This window comes from Syngnathoides biaculeatus, chromosome 7 (genome assembly GCF_019802595.1).
Source record: "Syngnathoides biaculeatus isolate LvHL_M chromosome 7, ASM1980259v1, whole genome shotgun sequence".
In the NCBI taxonomy this organism is placed as follows: domain Eukaryota; kingdom Metazoa; phylum Chordata; class Actinopteri; order Syngnathiformes; family Syngnathidae; genus Syngnathoides; species Syngnathoides biaculeatus.
This window is the reverse complement of record NC_084646.1, coordinates 31,075,791-31,089,299: the sequence shown is the minus strand read 5'-3', so window position 1 is coordinate 31,089,299 and position 13,509 is coordinate 31,075,791. Positions and strand designations below refer to the sequence as shown.

The 13,509-nt window shown below is 41.8% G+C and overlaps 1 protein-coding gene across 2 annotated transcripts in view; it reads left to right on the top strand.

Annotated features, from left to right (window-relative positions):
- Positions 1-13,453, top strand: part of exoc2 (exocyst complex component 2) — a 138,633-nt gene extending 125,180 nt beyond the window's left edge. For both annotated transcript variants that reach the window (XM_061825769.1, XM_061825767.1), the window contains 2 exons: positions 12,662-12,721; positions 12,802-13,453. In XM_061825769.1, the coding sequence (XP_061681753.1) occupies positions 12,662-12,721; positions 12,802-12,880 (139 nt within the window). In that variant the 3' untranslated portion in view covers positions 12,881-13,453. The remainder of the gene's footprint in view (positions 1-12,661; positions 12,722-12,801) is intronic.
- The last annotated feature ends 56 nt before the right edge of the window (positions 13,454-13,509 follow it).

Genomic DNA, 13,509 nt, shown 5'->3' with positions numbered 1-13,509 from the left:
AGCCCGGTGAAGTATTTTTAAAGAGAAAACTTATAATTTAGTGGGCTGCATTGAGTGAAAAGGATCTTTGTATTTGGTTGCATTTATCTTTCACATTTTTGAAATATTTCTGGCCCTATTAAAAGATGTACTGTGTACAAAATAGTAGTAACACATGGGAAAATCAGTGCACAAACCCCAATTCCAATGAATTTGGGTCATGGTGTAAAACAGTGATTCCCAAACAGTGTGTCGTGAGCGCTCTTCAGGTGTGCCGTGGGAAGTTATCCAATTTTATATCATTGCTAAAAAAAAGATTTATTCCAAGAAATAATGTATCTTTATTCATCTTTTTATGCCAGTGACGCACAATGACAGACAGAACAAAAAAATCATCTTCTATTAGATGGTAGAAAGTACATACAGTAATTAATCGATCCATTTTTGTTGACATTTACTTTTGATGGTGTGCCATGGGCTTTTTCAATTGTAAAATATGTGCCTTGGCTCTATAAAGGTTTGAAATCACTGGTGTAAAACATCAATGAAAACACAATATAGTATTATGATTTGCAAATTCTTTTCAAGTTAAATTCAATTGCCCGCATGACAAAGACAAGCTATTTAATGTTTAATCTGATAAACTTATTTGTTTTGCAAATATTCTCTCATTTTTAATTTGATCCCTGCAACGTGTTCCAAAAAATGACACTAATGGAAGCTTTGTAGGTGGAATTATTTTCCATTCTTGGGTGATATACTTCAATTGCTCAACTTTCTTTGGTCTCTGTTGCCATATTTTGCACTTCCTAATACACCACAGATTTTTAAACCGCTCTGGACTGTTGGTGGGCTTGTGTAGTACCCTCTCAAACTCTTTTCAAACGAAGCCACAGTGTTTCCACGTGCAGAATGAAGTTTGCCATTGTTGTAACCGGGGATGCCGCTGAAAAAGGTGTTTCTTTTTAGGAAGCATATGTTGCTGCAATACCTGTATTTACCTTTCAGCATTAATGGTTCCTTCACAAATGTGCAAGTTATGCATGCCATGGGCACCAACGCACCCCATACCATCAGAGATGCTTGCTTTTCAACATTTCACTGGTATCAGTCTGGATGGTCCTTTTCCCCTTTTGCCTAGAAGACACACCGTCCATGATATCCATAAGCAATTTGTATTTGATCAGACAACACACACTTTTCCACTTGCATTAGTCCATTTCTCATGGCCCACAATACTTGGAGGCAATATGAAGATTCTGGACCTTAGTCTTGAGGAGTGTAATGGTGGGTACAAGCCACCCCATCTGCACATTTGCTTCTACTTGAAGAACATAAATGGCCTTTGCAACTGGGCTCATTGACTTTGCGTATTCTGTGAAAAATGCAATCTCGGCAGGACTGAACCAGAGAAACACACATGCAAATATGCAAAACCATATTTACATGATGAAAAAAAACATATCACCAAAAACTTGTGTGTGTTTAGTTCTTTGCAAGGACATTGTACCTATTTTTGCTTCCTGACACTCAAAGTTAACACAACACCCTTTTAAAATTTTCATAGAAGAACGGCAGGAAACACAAAATGTGTGGCCTGTTCAGGTGATACGTTGATTATTTCCGACATGTTTACTCACACCAGCCAACCCAATAATTAGGTGGCAATGCAACGGAACGTTACGTTGGAGTCTTTTGCGCACAATGACTGCTTCTCTTTGTTCCCTCTCAATCTGTGAAATCCTCTCAACTACATAGAAGAGAGAGTTCCACCTTGTATAAAAAAAAAAAAAAAAAAAAGTAATTATATTTGTATATTGCTTTACATCTGAAACAGATTACAAGGGTTGAAACATCTAAAAATGCAAAGTTTACCTTGTTTCAGAAGGCCTCAGGAGCTAGAGTTTGCAATGTTCCTCAATGATCTCTGCAGGTGCGGTGGTTCTGTTGCTCTATTTCCAAAGAGCCTGGCACTTTGCAAACGATGCGCGTGAGAGCTTCATGTAAACCTTGTCTTCAGTTGCTGTTCTGACATCAACTTTTGCCACCTGGTATTATCAAAGGATGATGCATGTGATCCCTTGGATTACCATTTGCACTCAATGCATAAACTCAATCAATTACCCACCAGGTTTAAAAGATGACAGGCAAAGCGATGGTTTGGCAGTTGATATTCTAAGCCATCAACCTGCTGTAACAATGGACCTGCTTCAACAGCCTCATCATTATCTCTCCCCCATCCACTTCTCCTTTATTTAGAAAATAAAATATGAATGTGCATGCAAGGTTTTCTTAAGATAGCCCAAAAACTTGATAATAGTTACACCATTTCACAAGCCACTCACCTGATTCATCTGGCTCTTTTGCCTTGTGAATTTCATTATCAGTGACACAATTGACCTGGCAGGCTTTCAGAAAAGTGGACCCACTGTTTGTTGTCATGCAAACAATCCTGTCTCTGATGCTGAACTCTAAATAGACAGGTGCAAAAGGTAGATTTAAAGGCAAAGTAATTAATAAATAAAAATTAGACGCAAAGTCCATCTGTTAAAACTGGATTGTACTCAAGTAAAATACTATGTACTGACAGCCTACATACATGTATGAATTTTAGCCAGAGCACCTGGAAGTGAAGTGAAGTTATGAGGTCCTTTGAGTTGCTTGCAAGCAAGCGCAGCAGAGCACCGCTGCAGATTTGTAGATTCTATTGAGTGGGCTGTGACACCGATGAAGCATTTTCTGTTTGGTGTCCAACGATCACTGGTGGTCCCAATGAACTACATATTGTCCATCGCTGCCTTGAGATTATTTTTCTTATTATTTCTCAATAGTTGCTTTGTCAAATCTAATCTTCATGGTATTTGCGAGCCATTAAAATTGCATTGGGTTGAAGGTATTTTACGACACGTTGAAAACCATTAACAACAAAATGAACCAGATGTTCATCCTCAGCTTTTTGTGTCATGCAAGGGGTATCCCACAACTTCAGCTGCTTGGGTGCTGCTTGGTAGTTTGAATCTTTACCATGCTTCCTCTTCTGTGTGACTAGCTTGGTGTACCTCTCCAAGTGTTCATTGTGCTTTCTCTAGAGCAGGGGTTGGGAACCTTTTCGACTGAGAGACCCATAAAGGCCAAATATTTTTTATAAAAATTAATTTCAAAAGAGCCATACAGTATTTTAAAAACAAAGTGCAGGTGTATTTTCACATTTATGTAAGACCAACACTTTTAGAGTACACTAAGTCTTATTTTGAATAACATTGTTACGCTGTTGCTAACCAATGATGACAAAAGTTACTTCGTACCATTAATGATACTTCTGGTGCTGCACTGTTTTGCTGATGGCTTTATAGTCTATTTCACACGTCGTTACATTAAGCTCCATACATGCGTTGACTTCTGTCCGTTCATCGTGAACGTAATTCAATTTGATTTGCCATCATGATAGTACGATGGTGAACAGTTCTTGCTGACAAAGGCATGCCTTTTATCCGTTTGATTATCTTGTCTTTATGCAAAGTTGTCAAAATGTTTATTGGCAACATCAAGTATGATTGCTTTGGCATACTCCCCATCTATGAATTTAGACACACAGCAGCAACCCCCCCTCTCCACAAAGGCTGTCAAATCTTGTTGAAAACTTTGGTACTGGTCATCTTTTTTTTTTTTTGAGCAAGCTTTGTGAAAAGCATTTCCATAATTAGTTGTTCCATCCCGATCGATGTTCAACCCTTCTGCGCCTGTGCACATCGACTGCCACACCAAACTACAGAAACCCCACTAACTGTCTCTGAGTCATTTGCATTATATGCACAACAGAAATCGCATGTACAGTACAGTATATGTATATGTACAATTAAGTACATGTACAGTATGTCGTTATGAGGGCTCTACGAGCCATATGCAACCACCAAAAGAGCCAGGTATGACTCGCAAGCCATAGGTTCCGACCCCTGCTCTAGAGTTACAAATGTACGAGAGTCATTGTACATCAAATGATACATATTCGAGCCAGGGACAGCATTGCTTTTATCCTACAATATTAGCATTGTGTATACTGTAGCTAAACGTGCACAAAAGAATTTCTATTTCAGTGAACATCAGAGGTACTTTCTTGGTGCTCCTGTAAGGTTTTTGATATTTTTTCTGAAAAATAAGATTCAGATTGGCACGGTGGAGCAACTGGAGAGCGTTGGCCTCACAGTTCTGAGGACCGGGGTTTGAATCCCGGCCTCTCCCTATGTGGAGTTTCCATGTTCTCCCTATCTGGTAATATTGTTCATCTGAAATTTAAAAGTAGACTGATGAACCTAGCGTGAAGGTGAGGAGGCATGCATTACTGGTTTTTTACTAGAAATGCCAAGGCAAATAACCCAAACCGACTGCAAATGCAAATGTTAAATATGAGCCAATTTAGCTTTCTGCTTTTTCTAACGCTTATCTTTGAGCAGTCTTTTTATTATTATTATTATTATTATTATTATTAAAGGTCCACTGACATGAAATGCCCGAGTTTTGTATGTTTTTAATTTTAAAAAAGGCAGCCAAATGGACCCATCCGTTTTTTACGACAAAACGTGATTTTGACTTACATGGCTTTTTGTAACTCCCGCCATGAAAATCCTCTTGAGGGATTTGTTTTGGAGAAGAAGCAGGAAGTGACATTATCAGCAGGAGCCCAGTCAGGCGGTCTCATGTGTTTATACCAGTTTTACCTTTGTTCCTTCGGGTTTGCCAAAATGCCAGCTTGTTGTATTGCTGGATATTGTTCAAATACTCGTTTGTTTCCAAAAGACCCAGTTCGTTATGAATAATGGATTGCACAGGTGCAAAGGTCGAGAGCTTCATGGGTTTCAAAGAACAGATGTGTATAGAGCTACTAAAAAAAATAATAGTGTGGGGGGGCTGTAATCCTCTCAGAACATAAGAGATCTGCGTGCGTAAGTCATGGGTGCTAAATGTGTCGATGTGCACATCGGTGCCGCATCCACCGATCACAGCTTCGGCGCTGCGTCCACCGATCACGGCTTCGGCGCTGTGTCCGCCGATCACGGCTTCAGCACCGCATCCACCGATCACAGCTTCAGCCAGAGTGGCTCATCACTATGCCGTGCCGGGCCGCTTTACGGCGTTGTCGTTGCTCGTGGATGAGTACTCTACATACTGTCGGGGAGTCTGTTGTTAGTGAGAAGTGTAAGTGTAAGTGTAACATCTAAATATGGCTCGGAATGATGGAGTAATATCGCCCCGGTCACTTCACTCGATTGTGAGATTTTTGCTTCGTCAAGAAGAGCTTCCGTGTCAGAAGGGCTGTCGAAAAATCTGAAAATCTCTTTCTCCTCTCCCTCTCCCTAGCAGGTGCCACTACATGTTTTCAATGACGAATGTCCCAGTGTGACGTCTGCTGACAATGTTGCAGGCAATATTTCTGCCACTGGGATGTCGAGTGAGACTTCCCCAACATTGCGCATGGATGACACGCTCTCTGCTCATATTTATTTTTTCGTATAGACATTGGACGGTAAATAATGTTAAATGTATTTTTCATTACAATGGAGTTGGCTTCCGGTTCCTGAACTGGTGACAACTAATCGAGGAGACTCCAACCTGCACGACCGTACAATGAATAAATCCTGCTGAATTTGGACCGAATGTTGGGAATACTCAACGTGGGACTCCCCTGATAACGACTTCAGTGGACTAAAATCATCATCTGTGTAATTGGAGCCGTATTCGTTCGCGTTGAATATGTGCGGCCGAGCCCAGCCTAGCAAATATTTGCTGAGGATGTAAACATGAAACGCTAGTACTTACACGACATGCAAAACCTACGTATCATATACAACGAGGACCGTGAGTAGTTATTAGGAAGTTGGGCAGGTGGAAACGTCAACTTAAACTTGCTTATAGGCCCAGACTACCTTAGCTTCTGGCTAACAATGAGACGCGTTTGTGATCAATCCAAGCTGTTGAGGAAACATTGAACGTGAGTAACTTCATAACTTGTACGACCTAAAAACGTGTAAAACAAGGGCTGTGAGGATTTATAGAAAATTTAACAAGTCTTAGTACATCTTAGCACCCAAATTGGAGCTGTATCGTTCGCGCTGAAGCTGCTGGTCCTAAGTTAGCCTAGCCTAGCGCACTAACAACAAGACGCGTCTGTAATCAAATATTTACTGAGAAGGAAAAGATCAAACGCTAGTACCTACACAACCTGGAAAACCCACGTATCGTTTACAACGAGGACCAAACATCGAACATGGACTCAACCTTCAACTACTAGAGTGAGAGCCATTGTGGTTTGAATTCCTTCTGTCCACAAATCCTTTAAATCGCCATATCCTTTATATTTTCACACAGGTAGTATGTGATCTGTGTACCTTATGTGCTGACTGTGTTTATTTGATTGCCTTTATCTGACTTTAACTTTAACATAGATTAGGTAGTATGGGAATTTTGTATCTTATGTGCTGAGTCTGTTTATTTGATTGCTTGTTTTGACTATCTGCAGCCCAAAGGGAGGCAACTTGTAGGCTGGTCCCAAGCCCAGATAAATGCAGAGGGTTGCGGCAGGATGGGCATCAAGCGTAAAACTGTGCCAAACATATATGAGCGTTCATGAAAAGAATTCCATAGCGGCTAGGTCGTGGCCCAAGCTGACTATGCCCGTCCCTGGCACTGTTAATCTGTAGGGTTTAGGGAGAAATTCGGATTGTGTAGGTCGAAGACAAAAAGGAGGAGGGAAACAACTTAGTCGCCAGAAGAAGATGAGGAATCCACAGACCCTAAAACTGTGTGTAGGGACTTTGAATGTTGGGACTATGACGGGAAAAGCTCAGGCGTTTGTTGACATGATGATGAGGAGAAAGGTTGATATATTGTGCATCCAAGTGAGCAAGTGGAAAGGGAGTAAGTCGAGAAGCTTAGGAGCAGGGTTTAAATTATTTTACCATGGAGTAGAAGGGAAGAGAAATGGAGTAGGAGTTATTTTAAAGGAAGAGCTGGCTAAGAATGTCTTGTAGGTGAAAAGAGTATCAGATCGAGTGATGAGGATAAAATTTGAAATTGAGGATATTATGTATAATGTGATTAGCAGCTATGCCCTGCAGGTAGGATGTGACCTTGAGTTGAAAGAGAAATTGTGGAAGGACCTAGACGAAGTAGTCCTGAGCATCCCAGAGAGAGAGTTGTGATTGGTGCAGATTTCAATGGATATGTTGGCGGAGGAAAGCGGGGCGATGAAGAAGTGATGGGTAAGTACGGCATTCAGTAAAGGAACTTTGAGGGTCAGATGTTGGTGGACTTTGCAAAAAGGATGGAATTGCCAGTGGTGAACACTTATTTCCAGAAGAGAGAGGAACATAGAGTGACCTTCAAGAGCGGATTTAGAAGCACGCAGGTGGATTATATTTTGTGCAGACGATGTAATACATTGAGATGCGTCGTAGACCAAAGGTAGAGGTGTCAAAAGCTAAACAAGTGGCATATAATTTGTACTCCAGGTTGGATACGAAAGAAGGAGAAAAGGATCTCTAGAGGTTGGCCAGACAGAGTGATAGAGATGGGAAGGATGTGCAGCAAGTAAAGGTGATGAAGGATAGCGATGGAAATATGTTGACTGCCAGTTGTGTGCTAAGTAGATGGAACGAGTACTCTGAGAAGCTAATGAATGAAGAAAATGGGAGAGAAGGTAGAGTAGATGAGGCAAGCGTGAATGACCAGGAAATGGCAATGATTAGTAAGGGAGAAGTTAGAAAGGCACTGAACAGAATGAAAAATGGAATGATAGTCGGTCCTGTTGACATACCAGTGGAGGTATGGAAGTAATTTGGAGAGGTGGCTGTGGAGTTTTTGACAAACTTATTCAATAGAATACGAGTGGGAGAGAAGATGTCAGAAGAATGGAGGAAAAGTGTGGTAGTCCCCATTTTTAAGAACAAAGGCGATGTTCAGAGCTGTGGAAACTATGGAGGAATAAAGATGATGAGCCACACAATGAAGTTATGGGAAAGAGTAGTGGAGGCTAGACTCAGGACAGAAGTAAGTATCTGCATGCAACAGTATGGTTTCATGCCTAGAAAGAGTACCACAGATGCATTATTTGCCTCGAGGATGCTTGTGAAAAAGTAAAGAGAAGGTCAGAAGGAGCTACATTGTGTCATTGTAGACCTAGAGAAATCCTATGACAGCGTTCCAAGAAAGGAACTGTGGTACTACAAGCGCAAGTCTGGTGTGGCGGAGAAATATGTTAGAATAGTGCAGGACATATATGAGGGCAGCAGAACAGCGGTGAGATGTGCCATAGGTGTGTCAGAAGAATTTAAGGTGGTGGTGGGACTGCATCAGAGATCCACGCTGAGCCCCTTCCTGTTTGCGGTAGTAATGAATAGGCTGACAGACGAGGTTAGACTGGAATCCTCTTGGACCATGATGTTCGCAGATGATATTGTGATCTACAGTGAAAGCAGGGAGCAGGCGGAGGAACAATTAGAAAGATGGAGGAACGTGCTGGAAAGGAGAGGAATGAAGATTAGCCGAAGTAAAACAGAATATATGTGCGTGAATGAGAAAGGTGGAGGTGGAAGAGTGAGGCTGCAGGGAGAAGAGATAGCGAGGGTGGACGACTTCAAATACTTTGGGTCAACACTACAGAGCAATGGAGATTATGGTAAGGAAGTGAAGAAACGGGTCCAAGCGGTGTGGAACTTTTGGCGGAAGGTGTCTGGTGTCTTATGTGACAGAAGAGTCTCCGCTAGGATGAAGGGCAAAGTTTATAAAACAGTAGTGAGGCCAGCCATGATGTATGGATTAGAGACGGTGGCATTGAAAAAACATCAGGAAGCAGAACTGTAGCAGGGTTTGCACGCGGCCCTAAAAGTCCCTAAAAACCTCTACATTTTTGAAGGTGCATTTAGGGGCTCCTAAAAGTCCTTAAAATCCGCGAAAACCGGTCAAGCCCCTAAAAAGGCCTTAAATTAAAAAAAATCAAAGGGAGGACCTCTACCGCCAAAATTCTCCCTAAAAAATAAATTAATCTTTTATTTAAAAAAAAAAAATAGCGATCCGTCTGGCGTCCAAATCAGCCGGAAATTGTCAACGGAAGTCACCGTGTTGACAACTAGTCGCCATCTTGTCAATATTCCATTGTTTGTTTCCGTGAGTAGGCATTTCACTTTGTCTTCGTTACGACGTAGCGTAGTTCTTTCATCGATCCAACTTGTATCACGGGGAAGTGCATTTTTCAAGAAGCTTGGGTTGAAAGTAAGGAGTTTGGAAGCTGGGTTCGTCGAGATCCAAAAGATCGGCACATGTTTTACTGCCATCTGTGCAAGCAGAGTTACCAGCTTGAAAAGATGGGCGTCAAAGCGCTGGAGTCGCACCGGAAAAACAGGAGACACGCTGATTTGGCGAAGACTCTCTCATCTACCGTTGGTATGAATCTGTTTCTAAAATATCAAGATAGTGAAGCATCAACTTCAGGCAGTGGTACTAGCAGTCCATGCGCACTAGGGATCGCAAAAAAACGCTTACTTTCATAACTGGTTTTAACCGAACAGCTGTAGCAAAAAAACGGTACCATAGTGGTGTTTACATAATTCACCCGCGGGACCTCGAGTTGGGGTGCGGGGTTCCGCACGGACTGTTTTTGTTGTTGCTCTTCCGGAGCGACGAGTTCACAGAGTCCCCCCCGTTATGCGAGTAGTGTTTTGATGTCTGCCAATAAAACAAGTTTACTCCCACACTTTGGAGCGTTTCCTCGATGCCATGTTTGATGTTTCTTTGATTTAACTGAATGTTCTTTTGAGTCCAACTTTACTCTAACAGCGAAACTTGAAAAAAGTGGAAATGATGTTGAAAAAAATAGCCCAATGTGGAGTACCGGAACCGGAAGAAATTATTGGAAATTTTAACCGATTTCGAAAGTCCGATTACGGGTTCGGTTTTAAAAAACCGAAAACCGGTTATTTGTAACCGGTTGCGATCCCTAATGTGCACCTACAGTTGTACAGTCAGAAGTCAGGCTTTATGAACGTAGTTCAATACACGAAGACAGACTCGTTAAAGGCAGAGATCATGTGGACTTTAAAAGTGATCTGCAGCAATTACAGTTACAAATCTTGTGAAAATAACTCAAAAGTGTTTGCAGTCATGTTCCCAGACACTGGCATTGCTAAAAACTACCACTGTGGGGAAAGGAAGACTTCGTACCTGGCTACATTTAGCATTGCTGCCCACTTTTGATCTCTACTGCCTCAAAGCCAAAAAAGCCAGAATAGAGACTGGCATGTCCACGCTTATTGAGAAGGCTGACAGGCGGTGTGAGGAGGCAGAAGAAAAGAGGAATCTGAGGTTTATCACCGAGGCCAATGCACTCAGAGTCAGAGCAAAGGACAAGAGAGCCACTTTGGCACCTCTGCAGCAACAAATAGAGGAGGCACTGGGTAGGCTCAAGGAGCTAGAGTAGGGGTGCTGAAACAGACATCAGTAGAAGACATTTGTGTATATAGTTGCAATTGTAGTTAGAATCTGTTTTTCTGTATACTGTTATGTGAAGACGTTGACAATGGTCATATCAATGAGAACTACCACAAGGGGCGACAGGTGATCACTGTCACAGGTACTGAGGTACTGGAACATTTGATGAACCAAAAACGGTTGATGGCACCATTGGGTGAGTCTTTTTTTCCTTACTCTTGATTTCCCACGATGGCCCTAAATTTTTCGTGTCGGCCCTAAATTTTTTCCGTGTCAGCCCTAAATTTTTCCTGTCAGCCCCTAAGAATGCCCCTAAAAAGCCCTTAAATTTTTTTGGTCAGACTGAGTATGAACCTTGCAGAAATGAAGATGCATATGTTCTCGCTTGGAGTGAACAGGTTGGATAGGATTAGAAATGAGCTCATGAGAGGGACAGCCAAAGCTGGATGTTTTGGAGACAAGGTTTGAGCAGGGATGAGAATTTTCCGCCGATCGATGGACTTCCGACTTTTTCAGACCAAAATGACCATCTCGAGATAAGCACAAATCTGTTGAGAAAATTTCAAGGAGGGGGTAGGGTATTGTGCGCCTTCCTCTCGGAGGTGGCCTCCGAGCTGCAAGTTCAGCTTAGTGCGAGCACAAGCACGACTATCATATGCCGTTCTAACTTGCTCGGTAGTGTAAATATTTGCATTTTGCGACATAAACATTAAAACTTGTTTGCGGCAGGTTACTCGATTGGACAACAGAGTTCTACAGTATAACAATCCAATCGTGTTAGTGGTTAATCGAGTTTCACCATTGCCATGTACATGTGTTCTCGGTTCTCAGAAATCGCAGTGTAACTTGTTAGTTAGCCAAGTAAAGGCGCGTGGGACTTAGCGCGAACTGAGCAACGGTGTGTTCAAAGTTTTACGATGGCGAAAGTGTTGGAAAAAAGGATAAAGATCGAGCGTGGCCAATTGACAAGGATGCTGGAATCAAAAACTGTTTCAGACAGGCATGCCTTGAAAAAATTGTTACAGTGCAGATAGTACCGAAAACGGTATCAACATGTCTAACCGAACACATACAAAAAGTGGACATTCCCGGCAAAGTGCTGTGCACTGTGTTCCGATAGGAGCAAAAAATATCCAGGAGGAAACTCAACACCAACCCCCCGCCCCATCGACAGACAATTTCAGTGTTTTTACAAATTGGTCATTCTCATCCCTGTTAGAGAGAGCAGACTTCGATTGTTTGAACAGAGAGTAAGTATATTGTTAGATAGGTGCTGAGGATGGAGCTGCCAGGCAAAAGAGTGAGAGACAGAACGAAGAAAAGGTTGATGGATGTTGTGTGGGAGGATTGGAGGACAGTGGGTTTTACAGAGGAAGATGTACGTATGTAGGAAGATGAAGATGTAAGATGTTTAGATGGAAAAAGATGACACGCTGTGGCGATCCCCAACGGGACAGGCCGAAAGGAAAAGAATAAGAAGTATTTTTCATTACAATATCTATTTTAGAATGTTTATAGGCATGTCACTTGGGCTTTCACTGGAGTCCAAGCTGACTACTGTGCTATCACATATCTGGTGCTCATGACTTGTAGGTGTTTCCTCAGGTTTGACAGACTGTTCTTGCACACAAACACTTCCCAGAGTTTTGGTATGCACCAAAGGACACTCATCCGGTGGGAGTAGTTTTTAGCGCCATCGAACTCCAAAAATTCCCTTAAATAAGGACATGGGTGCTGCTTCTCAACACGCTGGTCATGTGTCTCAGAGTCGTTCTCAGCGACGGATTCGATTTATTGTGCGACCACGCTCTGCCATTAGCCGTTGTGTGACAGGTGTATAGTGTGGATCAAGTAACGGGCCAGACCTGCTCCGACCCACACGCTCTTACTCTTGCAAGCAAGCACACAGCCTTACAGTGTGGCCATTTGAGAAAAAAATGCAAATAAAAAAGAATTGCTAATTTGTGCCCACAAAATAATGTTATAATTCCCACGAATGTGTATTTCATGACTACTCCTCTAATACCGACGCAGGGGCTTCCATATCAGCTGTGTCTTCTTCTCCATCTCTCAATCTCAAATATAAGAAATAGTAAAAAGTCTTCAGAGAAAGTCCAAAGTACCTGAAAATGTACTTAAGTACAGTTGCCATCTCTGTTTGAAGTGACATTTTGACTTGGACTAACTACGTCTTTGCTTACAGTGCCAGCTTTGAAATGGCGTTAGATGCCCTTCCTCCGTTACATAGCACATCTGACAAAAAGTGAGTCTTCTTCTGTACGTGTTGATAATAATGTTTGATACTTCTATTAGGTGACTTTTGTCTGCTGTGTCTTCTGCCAGGTTAATGGAGGAACTGTTGAATAAGTTCAAGAGCACCATGCAACTACAGCTCACCTGCTTCCAGCCTTCCTATATTTAGCCTTTGAAGAGATAAACCAAAGACCCACATCTTCTTTCTTATTGCTATGCTGTTCCCAAGACATATTCAGTGTTTTGTACTTCACAAGCTGTCAGTTGTCTCAGACACCACTTAAATTTACTGTGACTCTGTTGGAGACTCCCATTTATCATGCATATGCTAATTTTATCTGGTTGCTCGTAGGCCAACAAACTGTGGCAGTAACATTATTCAAGGTCATCATTCCCACAATGAGTAATGAGGGCAGCATATGTTGCCATGAAAGGAAAATTACAATTACTGTCCAATAAACATGGCATATACTGTATCCCACTTTTATAATAGTCAGTCTATACCACAGTCCAATCCATGTGCAGCAGTGCCTTACAATCTCACTTCCAAATGAATTCATTATGGTTTAGATTGAGTAAATTTCTGACTTCTAAAGTTCTTCCAAGCTAGACTCATCCAGCCTACCATTTGTGGAGCTTGCTTTGTGCACTGGGGTCACAGTTCTATCAGTATTGTTAGCTTTATCTATTGCAAATGTTTTTTGCCCTTCAACAGTATGTTATTAAAACACCTTAATGTTCAGCCCAGAAAGTCCCTTTTTGAAGAGTTCATTAGTTGAACTTCTGTCATCATGCAAC